Source organism: Thunnus albacares, chromosome 19 (genome assembly GCF_914725855.1).
Source record: "Thunnus albacares chromosome 19, fThuAlb1.1, whole genome shotgun sequence".
Classification (NCBI taxonomy): domain Eukaryota; kingdom Metazoa; phylum Chordata; class Actinopteri; order Scombriformes; family Scombridae; genus Thunnus; species Thunnus albacares.
The window spans coordinates 5,648,834-5,673,901 of NC_058124.1; the positions used below are offsets into that span (position 1 = coordinate 5,648,834).

The following is a 25,068-nucleotide window of genomic DNA, read 5'->3' on the forward strand; positions in this document are numbered from 1 at the left end:
GAAGAGGGGCAATCATCAACTTAAGCAGCATTTGCTTCGGTCAGTAGATGGCAGCAGAGACTGTAAATTGATTCTTGGGCTCAGATTGCATGTCTTAACATCTGAGAATCACTATTCATGATAATATATAGACTGTACAAACTCAAAATGGATAAGGACACAAAATGGATGAAAAGCTCTTATCTTACAGTGCCAATAAGTTTCTGACTTTCACTTGATAGACTGTACACTTTTATGCAGCACTGGGCTGCTTAGTTCCAATCAAATTAAGCTATTCATCTTCCCACTTAATTGCCCTCAATGTGCCAATTTATTTTTTGTAAGAGTTTCTACTCAAGTTTATTAACTTTCTTTATTGTGGGGTATTCTCTGGAGAGAAAGTATCAAAGACAAAAGCAATGGACTGCCACAACAGCATCTGGTTCATTCCACATTACCTCTATATTTAGTTTTGTAGGAGACAGATGAGAAGGAGCAAACATGGCGATGAGGGATCTTGGGTTGAGCATAACAGTACAGTAATTAAACTAAGTGACAGACATAGCTTCATGAATCTAGTGTTTTTCACTGCTGGGAAAGTTATTATTTCTTATAGTATGTCCTATGTGTTAGTATCATTAAATTGTCATTGCCTTTGAGAACATTTGAACATTTAACAAGTTAATTAATTTTCTGTAATTACCAGTGCAGTTGCATGAATCTACAAATAGCTCCTGTCTGTACAAATTCCTCCAACGCTGCTGACAGTGTCGCAGGTCAGCAGCGTTGGAGGCACTGTTTTTCCAACCACCCACACAAGTTGCAAGTTTATCTCTCTGAAAGTTATTTGTCTTCGGCCAACAGCTTCATCGGACACTCTCTGGGGAACATCATCATCCGCTCGGTGCTGACAAGGCCTCGCTTCCGCTGCTATTTGCCCAAACTGCACACTTTCCTCTCGCTGTCAGGCCCACACTTGGGAACACTGTATAACAACAGCACATTGGTCAGCACAGGTGGGGCCACTGCTCAGCTCTGGGAAAAACATACACTGAAGATGTGCTGTATTTACAATGTGCTATATTTCTCAGCGCTGCATTTCGATGTTTTCTGCTGCAGCATCTAGTCTTTTATCTAAGAATATCATCCATACTACGCAGCTTCTATGCTGGGTTTTCAAAAAGCAGGGTGTCTGATTGTGTATGTGTGTGTGTTCGCTCAGGTCTGTGGTTAATGCAGAAGCTGAAGAAATCAGGATCCTTGCTACAGCTCACCTTCAGAGATCATGTTGATCCACGGAAAACATTCCTCTATCTCCTGAGTCAGAAACCAGGTACAGTATGAAAGTGACTAAATTTTAAATATAGATAGTATATTGACTGCCTCACTTTACAGACTATTACTTGAAGGCAGTCTATTCAAATATTCATGAGAATGTTGTCATCTTGTCTTTTTTGTCAAATTTCTGTACGTCAGCTCACTAACACTCAAACCCCTAACAGCGAGCTGTGAGAGGCCTGTGAGAGGCCTCCCCACTGTGTGAGTGGAACAAAGCAGTCGTTTGTCACACAGGCTTGAAAAAGATAAGCCTGAAAACTCTTTTTTCCCCCCTCCAGAGCTGTGGCAGGCTGACAAAATGATCCAAACCCTGTCATTGGAAACCCACCAGTGCACTCTCTTAAAAGCACACTGACAGGAGACTAGAGAAAATCACAGTTTTATCGTATCAAGCCTGTCACTGTACTTTGTGATTGTACTCAGTTTTACAACCAATTCACTGCTTTCCTGTCTTCCTCTCTCACTACCTCTCTCTCTCTCACACACACACATACACACACACACACGCTGACACACACACAGACAATCTGCAGTCATTTACTCATTTGTTTTGTGTCCTTTTAGGGCTCCAGTTCTTCAAGAACGTGGTGTTGGTGGCGTCTCCACAGGACCGTTATGTTCCTTTCCACTCTGCCAGAATAGAGATGTGCAAAACTGCTCTCAAAGACAGAACCACAGGTTAGACGTGCATTTATTATTGCTATCTTGGACTCTTGTTTGTATTTTTAACATGAATTTTAAAAATATTGACAATATCTTACAATATTTAAAAAAACAGTCAGGGATGGACCAATTCTACCTTTTCTTTTCTCTACTGATACCAATGAGTATGCTGAGTATCGATCCAGATACCCATACTGGTGCTCTTTTTTGCTTTTGTCAATTTAAAGTCTGTAAACATCACTGTGTTTAACTGATTGGGGTCATTTAAAGTGACGCCTGGGACACACTGGATGCGTGAGCAGCGCGTGTGTCGCTGAACTGCTGCGTCTCTCACGCTTGCAGCCTCCACACTGGACGCCACTGGCAGCCCTATCTTTCTCGTTTTCGCATGACACGCACGTCTCATGTGGGCAGTGTGGCCACTCTAACCTGTTAACATAGGCGCCGAAATGAAAAGCAAGATGTTCCGCAACGCACACATGCTGCTCACGCATCCAGTGTGTCCCAGGGGTTAGACTATGTAACTTTTGAAAAAAGAATAACAACTCTTCAATCAAAATATTGCATTGATCAGAGTGAAAAACATTAGGGTAACTGCTTCCAGCATCACTGCTGCAGCTTCTGTGTCAAATGAAAATTATGTTGGCAGGATGGATGTGTCATTTGCTACTGATGGTTTTTACAAAATAACCCCTCTCCCAACAAGAAAATGGCAGTCATGAACACAACATCAGGCTGAGTGAAGGAATGAAATGAAATGAAATGGAATGAAATAAAATGAAATGGCGATTCAGTTTGATTATTATATTCAATGTGGATCGATCACGTCTGGTCCATACTCAATTCGCTGCACAGATACTGATCCAGTTTATCATGTTGTCATCACTAATAACACATTTCCTCATGCTTTGACAATTTTCTTAACTGTTTTGTTTTAAATCTAAGGTTCAGTGTCTCCACCATAATTTTGTTCTTGGCAAAGTTCATCATAAGACACTAAAACTCAACATCTAAACCCATACAAATGATGTTATCCTTTTAGTTCAACCGGGCATTCTTGGGAGACTGTCCTGTTAATCAACTCACCTGTTAAGTGATGAGAACATGCATGTCGGTCCACCACTTTGATCCAGACTATTTCAACAACTACTAGATTAATTTCCATGAAATTTGATACAGACATTCATGGTTCCCAGACAATGAATACTAATGACTTTGGTGAGCCCAGCATGAGGTTGACATTTGTGGTTTTTAGTGAAATGTGTCACCAACTGTTGGATGGACTGCCACGCATTTGGTACAAATATGTACAGATGGGTGACAAATTAAAGGAAAAAACGGTACAGGCCTGAATGCTTGACCCCTACAGTGAGGGGATCCGGTGGCTCTGTTATGCTTTGGGGAGCATTTTACTGGCATGGCATAGTGTTCATCACTCCAGAAGAGTTCCAGAAACTTATAGAATCAATGCCAAGGCTGAAGAACACAATTTTTCAAAAAGTTATTCCCTCATTTGGTGTTTTGATGATGGTGGTGGAGAACGCTTTCTAACACGTCAGTCCAAAATCTCCCGTAGGTGTTCAGTTCGGTTGAGATATGGTGACTGTGAAGGCCATAGAATATGATTCACATCATTTTCATACTCAAACCGTTCAGTGACCCCTCGTGGCCTGTGAATTGGGGCATTGTCATCCTGGAAGAGACCACCCCCATCAGGATAGAAATGTTTCATCATAGGACAAAGGTGATGACTCAGAACAACTTTGTATTGATTTGTAGTGACCCTTCCCTCTAAGGGGACAAGTGGACCCAAACCATGCCAGCAAAATATCCCCCACAGCATAACAGACCCACCAGATCCCTGCAATGTAGGGGTCAAACATTCAGGCCTGTACCGGTTTTTCCTTTAATTTGTCACCCATCTGTATGTCCCTCTCAGGATAAATTGTAATGAATTTCATCTAGCGCTACCATCAGGTCATAATGATCAGACATTGATCAGCAAAGGATCTTTCTTCTAAATATGGATAACGTGTGAATATAAAGAACTATAACCAGGGACATGTGACTATATGCTCATCACATACTTGTATTATGCAACTGGTTTCATTCCATTATGTTTTGAGTTCAAACACACCACAAGGGACAGTTTGTGTCGTCAGCAATGTGAAATAAATATAATGGGACTATAAGCTGTTGAGATAACCATGGCACAATGCTCTTATGAAGTATGTCTAGTCATGGGCGCAGTAGCAATCACCATAACCTCTTATTTTTGTACTAAAGGCCCTGTATACACCGAGATGATCAACAACCTCCTGCAGCCACTTGTGGAAGCTAAAGAGTGCCGGCTAATCCGCCAGAACGTGTTCCATGCTCTGCCCAACACAGCTAACACCCTGATCGGCCGGGCTGCCCACATTGCTGTTTTGGACTCTGAGCTTTTCCTAGAGAAGTTCTTCTTAGTGGCAGGGCTCAACTACTTCAAATAAAGGCGCTGGTGCTGCAGACCAACTGGATACACCCTGTTGGTGGCTGGTGGAGCTGATTTGGAAGATAAGGTCCTTACCATCAATATGTACAGTATATGTAATGTATATAAACCCTTGTATTCAAGAGGCAAGGCCTGTATATCCAATTTGTTAGGATTGTTAGCAGCTGTTATCAAAAGATAAGTGTATTGTGACTGTTTAAATTGCTAACTCAGAGGTCTGAGTTTGGCGTGTATGCAAAACAAAACATCTGACATGTATCACTGGATATATTGCAGATGTTTTGTTGGCCTTATGAATAACCTTTCAGCCAGAACACTAACAGATGCTAATTGTGGTCTAAAGCATTTAACTACTTTACCTTTATAGTTGGTTTAGAGCCTTCAGTATCACTGGTTGAATGAATTCTTCTTTAAGGTTCACACTGATGATAGTCTTGAACTATTCTTAGGACTGAGGCAATAGATGCGCAGCATTTATCCCCTTGATTGTACAATAAGTATTTTGTTGGACAAAACATAGATGTTCCTTTATACAAAAATGAATATATTGTTTAAATTATTTATTTTTTATCTGCTTCTGTATCTATATTGTAACTAGTCCATCTAAATGTGATCTTTTTTGTGTTGCTATCATCAAATCCATCAAATGAAAATCAGTGTTTATAAAGTATACAATGCAGGTTGAAGTGTTACCCCATGTAGCCTATAATTCAGTACACTGCATATCTACTTACATATTGTGTGCCCCTCTACATCAGTTCAAACTGACTGAGCTGGGCTACAGTATAAATTAGCATTACAGTATCTTTGATACTAAATGGCTCTACTGGTTGTATAGCCATTTTTTAGATTATTGTTTGCACTGATTCATTGAAAAGTTGATTGACTAAATTCAATTAAGTAACCATTAGCCAACCCCCCCCTTAGTTACTGTTCCTACTCCTGTCAAGCTTTCCAGCCTTGCATGGCACATATGCAAATTACAATGATAATGGTGGCAGATTTGCCGTCGAAATTTGTAGTAATTTTTGAAACAAAGGTTCTTGATTTCTGACGGAGGTAGCCAAAAGGAGGCTTCCCATTTCTAGCCAGCAACTGTATAGTTTTCTGCCTGAAATTTCAACTAGCAGATATGATCAGTCATGATCAGCTTTAGCTAGCCAACTAATTAAGCTAACATTAGCTTAATGAGTTGGTTAAAATGCTGTCTCTGGCAGACTTTTTAATATTTCTGACTTGTTTCAAAATGAAAATCCTCTAAAAGATGTCTTAAATATAGACTTGATGCCTATATACATGATATAGTGCTAAAAGACTGAGGTTAAAGCTGCATGTCAGCATCCATACTGGATGATGATCCATAGAAGACATGGAAATAAAGAAACAGCATTGTTCATGTATTGCACTAGTCCTATTATACGTTTGATAAGAAAAAATGTAAGACTGTTATTTCAGTCTAACTTAATCCTGTTTGTCTGCTTACTTGTTTTCAAGCAGTATGTTTTTACTCTTAATGTTAGAAAAGAAAGCTAGGGCTTTTAGTATGCAGACTGATGTGTAACTGAAGTGTTTGGCAAATGTAATGCCATCTTGGGTAATGCTGGCTGGTGCTGCTGAAGTGTGAACTTTCCCAAATCCAATACAGAGCAGGACAGAGGTGCTAACGTTACCCTAATCTCCAGGGCCAACACCGGCTACTACACATCGGATGTGCTGGTTGTGAACAGGGCTTGTTTTAATGTAACATTTAACCCCACAAATGAATGTAGTTAGTTAATGATGTGCTCCTTGGCCTTGGAAGTAATGTTCAGTTACCCCTGTAGGTAGTTTGCTAGTTAGCCAGAAATGCTAATTTTTGCAGCTGATAAACACAATGATTACTATTCCTTACACATTTGCTCAAAAAAAAAGGCACCACTTCCCCAACTCTTTGAATGCAGAGGATCACACTTACTACAGCCCCATGCACACCATTTCATATGGAGAAATCAAAAGCTTGACAGGTTACAGTTACATTTCCTAAGCTATGATTGGACAATCGCTATTCTGGGGAGGGGTTTAGCAAATGGTCAATTATTTTGATAAAATAACTAACAATACTAAAGAAAATCTTTAGCATTATAACTACCACTATAACACAATTCATGTGACTTATTGCCAGTTTACTCCTTAAATCATGTGATAGACAGGCAGGCAGAAAGCAGGCTTACTGATATAATCAACTTCAAATATACTCTATATATAATGAGAAAAAGAAAACGCATTATCCACTATACAGTGCAATCCTATGGTCTAATGACCATCATGTTCTTAATGAGCTGTTTTAAATTGTAGATTAAAATCCTCTACACAAGGATAGACTTCATAAGCCACTATGGAGCTCATTATTTTTTTTAAATGGCGTTAACACCTTCAGGGTGAATCAGGGTGTCATTGTTGCTTTTGGAAAATGGATGATTTTGCTTAATACCGACTCACTGCCAAGATTCTCCCTCATACACTTTCTATAAACCAACTACAATATGATGCATGATGATAGCAGGGAATCACCGTCGTAGCAGACGCTGTGTCGCGTTCTTCAACATGTCACGATGCCGTATTATGAACATCTCATCAGCTAATTCAGATCTATATTGTATAAATGATTTTTATTCTTCTCCACAAACTTTGCTGTCACATTCAAACATGACACAAGAGTTGTCATTTTCCGGCATACTGGCAAGGGCTGTTTCCTTGCCACTGTGCTGTCCATCAAATGATGTTTACATTTTGACATTTAGAGAACTGTTATCATAGATGTCTCATATGCAGCGGTGGTTGTGCATCTGCTGTATATGTAGTTATGTACATACAGAGAGCTATATTCAACCTTTGCACTGGTTTGATGGCAAGTGCACTTTATTGACAACCTTGAATCAACCTCCACTAGCTTTACAAAATCAATTTTTTCCTGTATTTTTGTTGTTGTTTATACATGCACAGCTTCTTTAGATCTGAAGGTCATGTCCTGCACTCATTGTAAACTGACCTTGGCTGTCTGTCTTGGCCATTCAAGCATTGTATCGTCTTCAAGTGTGCTGTCTCAGAGTGCAAACGATGGCAGCGCAAAGTGCTCTTTTCTGTGTGGAAGCTGTTGCCGTGGCGCTGCGTGGTAAGCACAGTGTCACCGTGATTGACTCTAATCAAATGGGCTCCTTCAGGACGCAGAGATCGTTCTCAAAAAGCCACTAAGCAAAGCTGCGTAAGCAATCTGTAGGGGCTGCCATGCATCATGCATCATTTCCCAACCTGCCCCCCAACGCACACACACACAAACACATACTGTATATGGATGAGGTTTTAGCTTGTTTGCTTTTCCTCCCCATGTGTGTTTAAGGCCATGTGTGTTTACCCAAAGGGGTCAGTGAGAATCAATGTGGGGGAAAAGTGTTTGTGGTATTGAGCATGGCCCCTTCAAGGGCAAATACAGGTTTGAAATTGTTTCATAACATGGGTGTCTTGTAAAAGGTTTCACATGAAAGTGCGGTATGAGATCTGAGAGAAATGTATTTACATTGTGCTCAACTCCATTCACGCAGAGCTTTTTTTTTTTGACTAAATATGTCTCTGAGAGTGTTAAGTGTACATTTATGCTGCTGTCATAATTGAGAGTGAACTCAAAGGTGATCCATAAATCCAATAGATCCTTGCAAGTGCTGTCAACCTTCAAAACTAGCTGACTTGAACCTTTTTGTATTTGATTGCCCTTTACTAAGAGTCCTGTTCCTGTGTAGTGTGTGTGTGTGTGTGTGTGTGTGTGTGTGTGTGTGTGGAGAGAGTGGAAGAAGGTGTGTCATGTGAATATGTTTCAAAGGCCCCATGGCAGCTTTCTGTCACGTGTATGAAAGGAGATGTGTAATCATTGTCTGCTCTTTGCTGGAACATCCTTCATGTGTTTAAATGAATGTAAAAAAAATGTTTGACTTCACTGTGAGGAACATGTATTTATTTCATTCTGCAGTTATTTTGCTGAATGTATAACATGTAAAGTACAGTAAATACTACTTCATCTGTGCCAATACTACTCTAATATTTTTCTATGTTGCTGACTGTACTGTATGTATTCCTTAGTAGCTTGTGTTCAATGTAAAAATATAAATACAAATATATATATAGCATAGTATTATTATAACAGATATGATGTTACAATAAAAATGTTTCTTTTGCACAATTTTCTTTGCTGTTTGTGTTTTAATTCTGTGTTTAATTTCTTAGTGTCACTTATGACATTTCAATCCTCAGGTTTACTTACTGACATCTGGAGATGCAGTATTAGATACAGCTTTATAATTGAGTCTGTTGGGGAAAGCAACATGATCTGTGAGACTAAGACTGGATTAGTGGAAACCAGACATTGCTTTTTAATATCAAAAAATCTAGTTTAACCCCAGTTTCACACCCAGTGTCTATTGTAGCCAACATCAACATTCATTTGTCTCAGTCAATGAAATTTCAAAATTTGACTTGGTCAAGTAAACTAAAGAGAGTTGTGAAATTGAACATTCTTTGGAGTATAATATCAACATACTAAATTCATCAAACTGAAAGTTATTTTGCTGATTTCTTAAATGTGGAGAACATGGGATTTGACAGTAGTGACATTTAAAAAGCAGCTGAAGAATAGTTAGAACAACCATTTCAGCCCTAAAACGTGTAATTTTTGATTATATCAAGTTATCAAAGAAATGGAAACAGTGGTGCGGTTAGCACTGGCTCCTCACAGCAAGAAGGTTTTGGGTTTGAACCCACCGGCTGGCTGGGGCCTTTCTCTGTGGAGTTAGTATATTCTCCCCATGCCTGCGTTGGTTCCCTCCAGGTGCACCGGCTTCCTCCCACAGACCAATAACATGCAGGTTAGGTTAATTGGCGACTCTAAACTGCCTGCAGGTGTGAATGTGGGTGTGTCTGTCTTTATATGTCAACCCTATAATCGACTTGCAGCCTGTCCAGGGTGTACCCCGCCTCTTGCCCAATGTCAGCTGAGATCGGCCACATCTCCCCTGTGACGCTATAGAGCTGTATCTATAGCTGTATAGAAAATTGATGGACGGATGGATCAAAGAAATTCCTTCATGTTTTACATTTAGAGTATACAGCCACAGAGGCTATTGATTAATGTCATAGGCCATTTACAACCATGTTCATCTGGAGGCATTTGAGATGCCTCCAGATGAACTCACTCGACCTCAAAACCCATTAAATGTTATGTGTCACATGAGGTGTTTGACCTAGTGGCAGACATAACCAACATACAGTACATGCTTTGTGGTTTTCCAAAAATCCTTTTGAGCTAGCTTATGACTCTCCACTCCCACATGGACAACGCTGGTGCAGTCACTTGATTTTCCCCAAATTATTTGGTTTAGATAAACCAAAGGGATTTAGGGATTTTTTTTTGTGTGTGTTGCCTTTTGGATTCAGTTGAAAAGCTGCATCTGCCAGTGTTGCAGCATTGAGAAGCAGGTGAAATATTATCTTAAACAACAGGATTAATGGCCACAAACTACAAAAATAAATCCCAGGTTGTGACATAGAATTATCATGTGTTTGACACCAGGATTCCTGAAGGCAAATCCTAAAATAGTATAGCATCATATAGAATCATAGTTTTTGTTGTAGAATGTATGGGAGACACAAAATGTTTGGTTAAAATATTCAAGTTATTCCAAGTTTTCTTGTCAGAACTTCTGAAATAACATTTCAAGGATAAGGCTGGCGATATTCTGTATTTTTGTATTGTTAAAAATCACATAAAAAGACCAAAATCAATAATGTGTTTCTTAATACTTTGACATCCACACATATGACATAGTGCATTTGATGGGGACTATTTTCAGCTGAGGACTAATACACATTTAGTGCTTTAGTAAGTACCTATGGCAGCAGGATAGTGTCCGTGTTCATTGTAGTGAAGGAACATGTCACCCAGTGCCACAGTGTGGCTCACTCTGCTCCATAGAGGAATAAGATATATCAGGCTTTGGATCAATTCATTTATGTTTTTTGGCATTTTCAAGGGATTTGTTGACAATCGGAAATATTTATAATATCAGAAAGAAATAAGAAAGAAAATTAAAAACACAAAATTAAATTGTCATTCTCCTTATAATGTCATTGGTAAATGATCAGTATTATTGATATTAATGCTGTTCTTACTGATTTCACTAACAAAGACCACGCCATTTGAACGGTATAAAAAGTAGATTTATTTGGATTGTCGAGAGGGTTCAGGATTGGATGAGGATAATGTATGGTGGGCTGGATGGGGGTCGAGGAGAGGGATGAAGGGGGTCGAGTGCCAAGGGATGAATCGGAAGCTGAATGTTGGTCCGGGTTGTGTACGGTGGGATGATGGGGTCGAGGAGAGGGATGAAGGGGGTCGATGGCATGGGGATGACCAGGGACCAAATGGAATCACAAAGAGGCTGGAGTGTCTAGGAACCTGGGGGTCGAGACTCAGGGTGGGGGACATGTCTCGATGAGCTTTCTGCTTCGTCATCCCCCAAAGTTATCTTCATTGGACTAAGTGAGAACGGGCTCTTTGAATGTTGCTGAGGTAGGTGTGGAATCTTGGGAAGACTAGCAGTCGAGAATTTTATGTATTTGATTTTAAGAGGTGGTCTGGGATTTCGTATTTTGGAAGCGGTTGAAGCGGCTCCACCGTGTAAGAATTGGCCAGAGTACGGTTAGGAATGTGGACTGACTTTGTTGATGTGGGGAGACAGGTTTCCTGTGTGGAGAGTTTGGTAGTGGGCCAGGAAGTCTGAAGTGAGGGGCAAACGTTTGGCATAAGATGTAGTTCGGACTTACAGATAACATGCTGAAGTGTGCGTGAAACAAGGCTAGGTATGGTGCCCCTGAGGACAGTGCCAAGGATTTAAATTTCTAGTTTATTATGGTCAACGACGATGTAGTAGGCTGTATGAACGAGGATGACTGGAAGACCACTCATGCCCCCAAAGAAGGGCTGCGAAGATGATGTGGTATGGTTCATAGAGGGGGGGGGGGGGGGGGGTACGGCAGGATGTCATGGGATTGGGTAGTACGGTTATCTCGGAAAGCACTTGGGGGCGTCAGAGGATGAGGGGGTAGGATAAGTGGTGTGAAGAAGGGTCAAGGGATGCAGGAGCGATGAGGACTAGTTGAAAACCGCAGATGGACCAAGAATAAGAAAACGGGCAAACTGGTGATTGGGATGGTCAGTCGGAGCATGGTTTTGGGCATGTGATGTTTATGAGTGTATGAGATATCAGCGTGACTGCAAACCATGCATGGTGGTGGGATAAAGGAGGGTTGAGGGACGGGATGGAGGAGGTTCGAGGACTGGGTGGAAAATGTGATTGAACCAAGGGTGGAAAAGCGGATGGCATGGTGGTCGGGATGGTCCACTGGCGCATAGTGTAGGGCATTTAACATCTACAGGTGTTAGAGATGATGGCACGATTGTAGACAGTGTTCAGTGGTGGGTCGGGGGGCAGGGATAGAACAGGAGGAAATGGAGTGGGTCCAGTAGAGGGAGCACCGTGGCTTGGTGCGACTGTGGCTGTGGCTGAGGTAACAGCAGGACCAGTAGTGGCTTTGGGAAGAAAGAGAAGAAAAGAGCTGCGGGGGTGGAGCCGAAAGCGCTGAGGTAACTGCAGCTGAAGGAAGGGAAGAGGAAAGGATGAGGGGATGTATGTGCAGAGGTTGATTGTGCAGCCTGCGGACATGGGGATGAGAGAAAAGATGAAAAACAAGAGACAGATCAGACAGGGGGGAGCAGGCACAGGCGAAGATACGACCTGGCCCTGCGAAAGGGCTGAAGCAATTGGCTGCGTCGTGACATCATTGATGTGCGGCGTATGGGTGGCACTGGTCGGGGAACCCGGAAGTGAGCGGCCGTCCAGGGTAGTGGTGGAGGTGGAGGCAGAGAGGAGCAGGAAGAACCTGGCTTTGTTGTCGGTTCGGCGAAACGGGATTCGTACCTGGAGTTCAGCCTGGCCTTCAGCCGGGGCTGAAGAAGTCTGGGTTCTGTTGTAGTAGGCGGCATCGTGACGTCATCAGTGTGCGGTGTGCATTGACCCGGCGGCGGACAATGAACCCGGAAGAGCGGGAGGATTTGAGCTGCCAGCTAGAGAGTTGATGGAAGTAGAGTCTGCATAGAGTTGGGAAGTTTGTCTTTATCATCGTTTCGTAGGAGTGGGAGGACTGTCTCCTTGAGAGCTCACTGGAGGTGAGCAAACATTTGGTTGAAGATGTTAATCGCTTGGAAAAGAGCCGCGTCCAAGTGGGCATTGCGTGGATGCGTGTGGAGAGTCTGGATCCCAGCTGATCAGAAGCGCGGCGTCTGGAGGAGAAGGGTTCCATGTGGATGTGGTGAAGGAGATATCACGTTGGTACTGCTGGATCTGGTCGTGGGTGGTATGTTGCCGAGGAACGTGGATCACGGAGCACGGGCGGGAGGTAAGCGTTTGCGATGCAAGCGTGTCGTAGGTCGCGTGATAACTGAGACAAGCGGGAGAGAAAGGGGGTAGACATGCTTATATAGGTATGCATGTATAATTGAATTAGTGAGGCACAGGTGACTGAATTTAGTGAGAGAGAGAGGGGCGTGGTCTTGTTCCTGAACCTTTGTTATAACACTAACTCCATAATATAAGCTGAAGTCACTGGTGTATGCTCTGATCGAAATGTCTTCACAAACAGTCAGTGGAGTATGGATCAGCTCTGACAAAGATCCTTAATGTAATTATCCAAACTGTATCACATCCATCATATCAGAAACTGATTGTCTGTTGCTTGATTTGTCCTAAAAGACCAATAGAGACCCAGTATAGCCTGCCTACAGACCAATATATTCACTGTCACTCTGTCAGTGTCAGTGTCTCTGAGCAGTGCTAGTGCTTGTGTGCAGATATTTCCAGCCCCCCCGAGCCCCACAGTCCACAGAGGCAGATTTGTCATGGCCTTTAACTTCTGTCTGTGTATATTCTATTAACAAGCCCTGTAGTGGGACAACAATGACTCCCAATTTGTATTGTCCGTTGGTGACACACGCAGTAAACGAATCATAGCAGCAATCCCCCTCTGACGCCCCATTTCAACTGCATCAATTTATGACTTCCAGGTTTGGGATACCCCAGAGCTATAAATCCAGGCCGCAACAATCCATACTCAATTTGATTTCAGGGTGTTCTTTCTCATTCCACCGTCCATTTGTCACTGCATGTTGAACTCATGATCCAACTGAGGCTAGTTGGAGTCCCTCTACTTGCTTTTTTCCCTTCTTTCTTGCCTTCCTGAAATCAATAGAGCTCATTTTTCCACCCTGACCCGAAAGACATCACTCCATTGCGGAAAACTGATGAGGGAGCCGTGCTCACACATAGTAATGCATTTCATTTGCTGCAAGTTAACAGCAATTGGTTGGTCACATTCACTTATCATCAAATGCAATGAAATCACAGCAAATAAAAGCCACGCTCTTGTTTACAGCTCAGCTCTCGCACAAACACATCCCCTTGGAGACCTATCTTATTCTGCATGTGTCGCTCCTCCTCGGCCATAAAGTGGAAGAAAAATGATTTTGTCATTAAATCCATCACTCAGAGTTGATTGAAGCGGTGTTCATTCCATTGTTTGCCTTGTGAAGGAGGGAAACCATTAGTCCCAGAGTGATACTTTGGGCAGGCATCGTCAATAAGCAAGCCGCCAGTGGGAGTAATTATTGCTGCATGAAACTGTCGGTGCTGGAAGGTAATAAGATCACACATGGTCTCATTATCTCCCATGACACTGATGAGCAGGATTTCACACCTAAATATCAGGAAGATAAAGCAGCACAAATGCGGCAGAACGGGACTTCCAGTACAGCTTTGAATGATGTCTCTTTATCTTGAGTTTTTTAATCTAGAAGTGTAAAAGATGCTACAGGGGAAACCAAATCACTACAGATCTTCCTGCGCCATCACGTGTGTGCAGTTTGTTTGGAGAATTATTCTTTGAAAGCATGTTCCAAGAAAGTGTATTATATTATTATGAACAGCAGACTGCAGGAAAATAAGGAGTACGTCCAAAACAAATTTCTGCCTTTCTACTCACATTCTTTTCTGTAATCTGTCTTATCATGGGAATTTCATATCTTATTTCCAAGAAAGTATTTTGAAACTGACAACTTTGAACCTGCAATGGTGCAAATGAGAGAGAAGTAGGGCTGATTGTGTCTGTAGACCATGATTTAGATCCTCCAGAAATCCATCATTTTGGCTAGCCTCACTTTGTGCCTCTCATCACATCTGAGTCACAGAGCTAAACATCCCATTATCTGAAAATCCAGAAGGTTGTTAAGCAACACTTACTGCTGTTCTAAAAGTATTTCCACAATCTTTAAAGACTCCTCTAATGTCTAACTAATCTGGATGAGAGAATACTGTGTCTGCTGCACAATAAAAAAAGATTTTTAATTCTGTAAATACCTGCAGAACAGTGGTAAGTGTTGTTAAAGGACCTCGGGACAATTTGGAAAATCACATGCTTAACTCTGTGAGTAGAGAGTGATGGTAATACATGTGAGGCATAAACAAGGGCTATATTTTGACCTTTTACTTTCCACATCTTTCAATTTTGAATATGCTTACAAGGTTGGTTGATCTTATAGAAAGTATTACTTCAGCATTTACGTATTGGACTTTTAAGTTGTGGGACTTGTGAGAGACTTGTGATCCTTATGTACAAAATGGGTAAAGTTCCTCCTTGCTAAAAAATGTAGTAAAACTTTAGAATAAAAAAATAAATCTTCAGGTCTAATTTTATGAAAATGCTGTAATTTCATACCAGATCACTCTATTTCTTCTGAGAACAAAATGACCTGCTGCTGGCAGAATTTTAGCTGTCATCTGGGGCCTGCTGTTAATGCAGCACACCTCCAGCCAGAGCTGAGGACATCCAGCTCCTTAAAATGAAAATTCCATCTGTCACTCATGGGTGGACATTTGCTCAGACAGAAGGTCATGTCTACTCTACCATTAGTGTTTGGTCTCCATCAGGAAACCTATCAGAGCTGTTTTCCTAGAGAGGTAAAATTTCAGGAGGTGCTTTAATTGCTGGAGACATTTCTGCAAAATCAAGAGAAGTCATGTCTTCTATAAATCATTGAGTAGTTTCTCCTAATTGAAACCAGAGTCACTCAGACTGAATTCCTTGTGAAAGAGCAGACGTCGGTGACATTTCTCATATATATACCAAGAGTTCATGTATGTAATGAGATAAATATATTTTCAGAATTTCTCCCATTTCTTCCAAGGACATGACTACTTTCTGTTATGAAAACTCTCTCCAGCAGATGGTGCTACTACTCTCTGTTCTCATCTGTTATGTGACACAGGCAGCAGTTATTAAAAGGTTCAGCAATGAAGCCATTTTGTTAGTAATATGAGTTTGTTAGTAATATGAGGCAAAAAAAAAAAAAACCCAACCCACAATTGGTGTAGATTGTCTCATTGCTTTTTGTGTAGGCCTAGTCTTTGTGCAGCTTTAGATACAGACTGAAGAACTGTGGAATAATGCGTGTGTGTGTTTGTGTGTGTGCTGAAAGCAGGTTTACAGGTATCGCTATCTGCCACCAGTGAGCTGATGTAAGCCTATAGGTCAGACAGATCTCTAATGAGCAGAGCAGAGTGAGAGACTCAGTACAGTGCAGAGCTATGGGCAGTGATATTGATCCAGAGACATTTAACATTTACTGTAGCATCAGCATGGGCAATAAAGTGTCAAGATGCCTCCTTTTCTCTCCAGTAAGTGGTTAGAGAACAGGGAAAAACTTCTGATTAACAAAAGAAAGAATGAAAGGCCATGAAACAACACATCCATCTGTTTTAGCTTTCGGGGCATCCAGTCAGACAGAGAGTGTTGCAGTAAACTGAACTTTTTATTTCACCTTTCCTCTGGTGTCGGGATAATAATATAGGGATATATTAGGATAAAAACATAAAAGTGAGTCAACAATACCCACGAATTTCATTGCTGGCAGAGGTGTGTGTTCCAATTTTATGCCCAAGAAATGTTACCATATTGGCAAATTTTCTATAAAACATTTACCCCCTGAAAGCAGGCAAAATGTACATGGATCGTTGTGGTACAGTGGCAATAATTGTAGAGTGAAAGTAGTTGCTAAGTGGCCACCAAAAGATACTTTTAAAAAAACATTTAGAAACCGCTAGCCTAGCCCAATCGTTCTCAAACTTTCTCACATCAAGGACCCATAAAATAACACAAATTAGACCACAGACTCCCATTTGATAAGATTTTTGCTTTTAGATGTTTTATTACAGAAAGCGTATGAAACCCAAAATGTGAGTGTGCTACCAAAATAGACATACATTCTGTCAATGTCATTAAAATAAACTATTCCTCTTTTTGCTGGGGACTCCCTGGAAACCCCTCAAGGACCCCTGGGGGATGCCACATTGAGAACCACTGGCCTAGTCACTCGCCATCAGCAGCTGGCTCTCTGCTACACTGTATAGCGCATGCTCCCGGCCAAAATACACAGAGCTACTTAAGGCCATAGCACCTAGTGGAAACATCATGCCATGCCACTGATTGCTGGTGAACACACATCACCAGTCACGTCCATATCATTTCTCAGCTACGGTAGGCTGTAACTGTAGAGGTCAGTGAATCCTGAAACCAGATATATCTGTGGGGGATGACAGGCTGTCAAGAAAGAGAGAGGGAGTGATACTATGAGGCACAGAGGGGACAGAGATGGTTAAAATGATGTTGAACAATGCAGATTTAAAGGAAAAGTTCAACTATTTGGGAAATACACTTTGTTCTGTGTGTGAGATGAGAAGATTGACAAGAATCACATTTTTGTGCATTATGCACATGGAGTCAGGACATGGTTAGTCTATTTAGCATGGGGAATATAGCAGATGGAACAACTAGCCAGGCTTGCCTCCAGAGTGAGAAAACGCAGCTATTAATACCTCTTAAACTAACACCTAATCATTGAAACCTGAACACAAGGTTAAATCTTGGATCTTTTTCTTAACTAACAATTTATCTGTCCGCACAGGAAGTGTGTGCCCCATGTCTATGTATGTTATGTATGAATGAAGTCAGGAGGGGTTTAGCCTTGCATTAACATGTGGTATCTTGTTGGTTTAATTTGTACATAAACAGAAATGTAAAAATGATGAATGTTGTGGTTTTAGGGATTACTTTGATCAGGTGGAGGCTTTGCTGTCACAGTGAGGTTTCCAAGTTTGGTACCTGTACAAAGACTGAAACCATCACAAATTTCAGATTTGATTTGATTTAATTTATAGGCTACTAGCTTTAAAAGAACCTTCTGGTATTTTTCATCCTGGTATTTTTCTCATAATTACGTCCAGTCTCACTAATTCATGCTAATTTTGCACTCGCCTTCTCCGTTAGACTCCAACTAATTTTATAGGGAGATCTTTTGAGGCCTAACCGAACTTATTCATCTGCGACATACACTGATTTGTTTACAAGTGTGAGGCTGTTGGTCGCTGTTGATTCAGAATGTAGCGCTTGCTAGAAAAACAGCAGTTACAATAGTCAATTCAGGGGGCTAATTTCTGTGTTTACTTTTGGTCAGACTCAGAGCCCAAGGTTTTTATTTTAGCATGTGAAATTGAAATTTATTTGGAAAGCTTGAGAGTTGTGCTGCTTGTCCTAATACTTTGTCGAAGTTTGCCTTCAGCCTCCAGTCTTTATGCTAATCGCTAAACACATCCCAACTCCATCTTCAAACGCACAGACATTAACATCAATATTCTCCTCTCAATCTCAGAAAGAAAGCAATATATTTCCCAAAATGTTTAATTAGCCCTGCATGTAGGGCCTAATTCATAAACCAAACCAATTTTTTATTTTTTATTTTAGTATCACATGCTAATTTTTGTTATTTTAGCTTCACATGCTAGTTTTTTTTGTATTATTTTAGCTTCACATACTAGTTTCCATTATTTTAGATTTTCATGCATCATTTTATTCCAATCAGCCATAATGTGTTGATTCTATAATGGCATCAGAAATATCATCAGAACAAAACCCTCACATTTACTCATTATAGCTCCTTGCAATGATGTGTTGTTTCTTACATAGCACAGCTATAGGCTACTTTCTTCAAAGCCTTAGGGACACAGAGCAAGTGACAGCTATGATATGATTCTTGAGGGAATTTTCAAGCTTGTTTGGTTAATCAGTATGAAAAATAACATATAACATGACATTTGGTCTGTGAAAAGTAGCTGGAGGTTCTCTAAAATCATTAAAATGCAGAGGAATGCATATATATCACAGGTTTTACTAATGCTGAGAATGTGGAAATGAATTCCCTGAGAAGTATTCAGGATGGTGGAGATTCAGCGTCTCACCAAAAACTGCCGGATGGAAAAGATAAAGACAGATCTGGCACGGGGGTTTTAAAAATATGAAGTAATCTCCCTATAATCCTAAGAGATCCCAGCATGCAAAGAAATGGTAATCCCATGTAATGATAGATGATCCTTACAAAGGTCCACTCTCTATCATGCAAAAGAAAGTCTGTAAAAGAAAGGTGAAAGAGGATATACTGTGCTGGAAAAATATCCATATGGGCTTTATGTCTGGACTCTCAAGTAAGTCATCATGACTTTCGCCCTTCAGCTAAATGTGCTGTATTGGCAAAACCACAACATGCTGAGCAAGAGATATTGTGTCTTGATATGTTCTGAATCCATTTCATTTTTAACGACAGATTAACCTTGATCCTGCATATCTCGGGATTATCCACTCAGTGACAAGTGCATATGGTGTGCTTTTCTGAAATGCATCCAAATCCAACATCACAGCCTCATGCATTCATACACATTCATTTTCCCCCCCTTGTCAGGATCTGCCTCCTGATCTGGAGCAGGGCTAGGACTCTTGGGAATCAACATCTCTGTCTTTAGATGTCAGGGGCCGCTGTGATCCTCCTCTAAACATCACACAACTCCTCCAAGGCAGAATCAGATGCTTTTTTCGCACAACATTTGTCCTCCAGTTGCATTCTTGTTTACTTCTATTTCTCGCTGCAGTCTCAACCTGTTTTTTTTCTTGTGTTGTAGAAGCTGCAAAGGTGTAAACTCCTTTAACTCCCTTTATATGGAGCTGCAGCAGTCCTGTAGCGCCCAAGCCCTGTAGGCCAGCCTCAGGCTGCAGACACAGGTGATGAGATACAGGTGGAAATAAAAACTGAAGTGAAGATTTTAGTTGAATAATGCATAATTACATAACAATATAACAGTAAGCAAGATATTATACCTTCCAGGAGACATAATCATGTAGAGAATGCAGAGAGAGGTGACTCGAAGTTCTTACTTCAGAGCGCTTCAACACAGAACAGTCAAACAAGTCTGTTTTGTTGATGTTTTATATTCCATAAATAAAGGATGACAATGGATTGAAAGAGACAACAGATCTAATGTTGATGAGTCCAGCTTTTCTCCTGGATAGAGTTCTTGCTCAGTGCTGTATAATGGAGTTGTTTTTCGCTGAGGTTTTGATTTGTCACTGTCTAGGATTAGAGAAGGAACTTTATTTGACACCAGACATTCTTTGAATAAAATAACAAATCTGCAACACCTCAGAACGGTGTAAGTGACAGAGCAGGCAGACACAAAGACACAGGTTTTAGATTTCAAAAAGGTGGGTTTTTACTTACCCAAAATGTGAGTGCAGACAAAACAAGAGTGAATATTAACTAAATTGGGCCTTAAAAGGGGTCAATAAAGTAGAACTGAACGCAAAAAAGAACTAAACAACTGTATGTTCTTGCTGGCCAATCCATTCATTTTAACACATTAGAGGGAACAAAATGTTGCAGCAGCTACAAATAAGCACTAGGCAGGCAGTTTGCTACCAACACAATATTAATTGTGGAAAAAACTGACAAAGGTAAAAAAAAAAAATAAAGTAAAAAGTACATCTACCACATTTTAGGATCTTTAATCTGTGCAAAAAGAAAATGTGTTGAAGAAAAAGTATAGAAATGGTTTATGGACTTACATGCTGGACTATTGGCCGGGTGCAGTGACTTGTCATGACCTTGAGGTAACCAAGCAACCAATTGAGACTCCAGGAAGTCACTGTATCTTGCTCTTTTTCACTTTGTTTTTTTAGCTTTGCACAAAGACAAGTGTAGAAACTACAATTTACTGTTTTATGGTGGTTTATGTGCCAGACTATTTCTTGGCCAGGCACATGAGCTACCTGTAGTCCCTTCTGGTTACCTGGCAACTGCTCAATACCAAGAAATAGTCTGGCACATAACCCCTTGTGAAATGGTGAACTATCATTTTTATACTTCGGTTTCTGGATTAAACAAACAAAATTTAACACACTAAAGGTTGGTGCTATAACCGTTGGACAGAGCCAGACTAGTTGTGTTCCCCTATTTCTAGTCTTTGTGCTAAACTAAGCTAACTGGCTACATAGAGTGATATCAATCTTCTCATCTAACTCTGCCAGAAAGTGAAAAAGTGTATTTCTCAAAATATTGAACCAGTCATTTAAGATTAATTTAACAAAAACTAATGTGGACATTGGACAACTGTAAAAAACATGTTTACAAATGGCTGTTTACCTATATAAAACTTGCTTGTAATTGAATGGAAACCTAAATGGGAGAAAAGGTCAATTAAACTAAATAGGTAAGGGTGAGTACACATGATTTTATCCTGCTGGTGGAGCTGTCGGTGTGTCACCCATGACGGTTTTCTCTGTTTAGTCTTGACTTTGTGATTTAGACGAAAGAGATCTGTACATAAAATAATGCATAGTGTAGGATCACAACACTGTTCAACACTGCTTCTTCTTCTTCTTCTTCATTTTTTCCTGAATGCTTTTTAACACCTATTGACACAGGGCTTCAACAGGGATAAGTGGGGGAAGGGGTGGATTGAGATGGATGGTGGGACAGATGGGGAAGGATGGATGTAATAGCTGTTTCAGTTGCCATGCCAGAGTGGTCATATCTGCAGGATCCTGTAATCAGCTTCAGACACAGTACACAAATTTGCTCACCTCTTATGTTCTCCCCCCATAATCTGTGAATATTTAGCTGTACATATGCAGGTAAATAATTAAGCATCAAAGCTTAATTCAAAATTAATTAGCACATTAGTAGATGAAGGTCATCCTCAGAAGATTTTTACTTTCCTTATTGTTTCATTAATGCGAGGAAGAGGAGCAACTGGGATCCATCAATTCTAAACATGTGGCCTCCCCCGCTAATACAGTTAATTGGCAATTTGATTAAATTTCAGAATTGAATTGAGAAGTTGTCTATTCATCCCTTTCATTTTACAGAGATATAGTTTTTTTCTCTCCAGACTACGTGGGAGAAGTCTATTAATAAAAAGTAATATGATTCTGAGCTAATTTTTAAAGCTACTGAGCCGTTTAATCACTAGCAGATGTGGATTCTCAGTAAAGATAGTTGAGACAAAAGATTTTTACCAGGATTTCTTTTAAATGTCATCACGGGTAACTGTGTGATTTTCATGTGGAACAGAAGAGTTTGCATTGTTGGCAGAATTGCTTTCATGAGGAAGCAAATGGAGACGTTAGCTCAAACACTAATGGTTTTTAAACATGAAGCCTCACTCTGCCTCAGCGAAGACTTCCAACAGGGATTCTAGCAAAGACAGGGGGGATAGACCACTTTATGAATTTGAAAGGAAGGGGGAAAAAATATGCAAGGAGGAATCTGTATTGGCCTGTTCAGGCTTCATTGTACCCTCATGCTAACCCTCGCAGAGCAAATCAACCAGCTGGTTGGTGTTTTTTTGTGCATATCGTATGAGGCGCAGTCAACCACATTATGCCCTCTTGCATGGGTGTGGACGACGACCTGTTGTGACCACTCTCAGTTTCATTATCATTTCGAAGCCTAACAGTGCGGTCGATGTGAGGTAACGCAGAGTCAGACACCAGGAGAGCAAGAGAAGAAGAAATACAGTGAAAACCCTGCGAGGTGAATTAATGAGGGGCAGGTGATGAAAGGGTTACAGAGAATTCACGAACACAGGAAGCTCAACAAAGAACAGTCAGGAGTCAGTTTTAATTGAAAGGAGGCCTTGTCTCATTTGGGTAGAAGCGGTGCCAGCGGCTTTGATGTCGGGATTTCTGACTGTCAGGATTACATTTTAATGGTGACCAGGTAGGACAAAGAATGAATAACAGAAATAAAAGAGGACGGTTTGTTCAGGAGAGTCGATGTTATGCAAGATTTGCAACAGAGAGGAGATCAATGCTGATGCATTTTTCATTATCCAACGGTGGGAGGATGTCAGAAACTTACACTGCTACAGAGCTGGACTTCGGTGAGGAGCGCGTACATGCTGACTTTGTACCTGTTGCTCCAAAGTCAATACAGAGCAGTAAAAACAATAGTAAGACTCAGTTTTAAAGGTGATGCAATGTTTTCTGCATGGTGGTGTTTTCCTTGCTACCAGCATAAGTACCAAATTCACAAAATTTTAGGGATACAGTTGTAAAAGCATGATGGTCATCATTACTGTTTGACATAAAAGACTTTTGAATGGTGTGGAGCTGGCAGCCACACAGCTGGGGTCTTCTGAGGCTAATACTGTGCCAGCATAATTCAGATTTACTGAACCTGCAATGTGATCTACTGTGATGAACAAAATCAATCCGGTGTGGGCGTACCGTCTCCCTCCCACTGTGGAATACTGCACATTGGTGAAGTGATCTGAAATATGACTTACTTCACTCTCTTTCTTTCTTTTTTTTACCCCCCCCCCCCCCCCACACACACACACACACACACACACATACACACCAAATGTCAAGGGAGAGGAGAGATTCGGCGAGCTCCAAAATTTACACAGTTCACTATTCAAACAGCACCTGTTCAGTAATGATAGATCAACACTGCAAGGAGAATGAGAGAGCATATTTAATTGGATGTTTACATGAGGAATAACTTCAACCATATGGATTAGATTATTGAACCATATGCACTACTTGCTGAAGTAATACATAGCTATCCATAACCTCCAGAAAACAACTAAATGCAGCTTCAAAACCCATACAAAATACCACACATCTCCTTAAAAAATAAAAATGATAAAAACAGGGACATTAAACACGTCTTTTTAAAACCTTACAAACATCACCATATAGTTGCCTGAAGACTTAAAATAAACAAGAACTGTGAGTTATGGCCCATTAATAGCAGAGTTTCATTGGAGAATGAAAAGTATCAAGTGAAATTAAAAATATGTTCAGGAAAAGGCACCTTTGCTTTTAATCTCACAGTATTTTTGGGATTTACACTCAATGTGATCTCAATTAGCAAAGAGAAAGAACATCTATTGCACTACTGTGTGGATGATGTATTTGCATGTGTTTTAGTCATGGCCATGTTAACCTGCTTGGTGGGCCCTACAAGTAAACATATTAAACATAAATTTATTAAGTAATATGTAGTTCAGACACAATTAATCAATTAGTCAATTGACAGAAAAGTAACTACAATTCTGATGATCATTACTTAATTATTTAAATCATTTATTGAGCAAAATGCCAAACATTCATTCTAGCTTCCCACATATTTGAAAAAATTGCTTTTCCTGGTTTTGAACTGTTGGTCAGACAAAACAAATTCAAGAAGTAGTTGAGTCAAACATGTAAAACATGTCTTTATGTTTACTGGTGGAGTCCACTTGTGGCTATGTGAATAGTTTCTTCTAAAAATGAACACAATCCTTTTCTAACTTAGCCACTAGCGTTGTGGTTCTAGGGATGATAATGTCTGTCGGTTGGTCAGTTGGTCCAGACTAAAATATATATTAGATGTTTGCCATGACATTTTGTACAGACATTCATGTTGCTCAGAGGATGAACCCTACTGACTTTAATGACCCCCTGACTTTACCCCTCTCCGCACCACCATGAGTTTGACATTTATGGTTGTGACTTATATATTTCAACAACTATTGGATGGATTGCCAGTTGGTTGCAATCTGCAACCTCACTGCTAGATCCAACTAAATCTTACACAATGGTCATTAAAAGGTACTTTGTTGACCTTTCTTGTAGAAAAAAAAAGTTTACATTGAGTATTCCTTACCAAAACACATTGTGAGGTCTAACGAAAATGCTGAATGCATTTCCTTCCTCACAAAGCTGATTTTTTGAATATTTTAATTTGTGTGTTGTACATATAAAACCTGGACTCACTCATAAAAACATTGCTCCATAGTGGTGCTAGTGGTCAGTACTCTACATGGTACCTTTAAAGACTCTTATCACTTTTGTTAACATTGAAATTGGTGGTAATTAACTTATTTTCAGTTAATCTAATTACCACATACCTAGTGCACTCACTGAAGTTGGATCTTTAATGTTCCCAGAGCAGCTCTCTGCTTTACCCAGTTGATAATCCTTCCTTGGTTTCAGTCCTACAGCATATTACAAAACCTCAAAAGAGCAAAGAGATAAGATGGATATGGTCTATGATTTACATTTTGTAATTTTCTATATATACTTAACTT

At 40.4% G+C, this 25,068-nt stretch overlaps 1 protein-coding gene across 1 annotated transcript in view; it reads left to right on the forward strand.

The window, feature by feature from the left end:
• fam135b (family with sequence similarity 135 member B) overlaps positions 1-8,624 on the forward strand; it is a 48,582-nt gene extending 39,958 nt beyond the window's left edge. Inside the window, exons 17-20 of the mRNA XM_044336632.1 lie at positions 844-995; positions 1,202-1,312; positions 1,882-1,995; positions 4,267-8,624. Of these exons, the coding sequence (XP_044192567.1) occupies positions 844-995; positions 1,202-1,312; positions 1,882-1,995; positions 4,267-4,472 (583 nt within the window). The 3' untranslated portion in view covers positions 4,473-8,624. The remainder of the gene's footprint in view (positions 1-843; positions 996-1,201; positions 1,313-1,881; positions 1,996-4,266) is intronic.
• Positions 8,625-25,068: the final 16,444 nt, after the last annotated feature.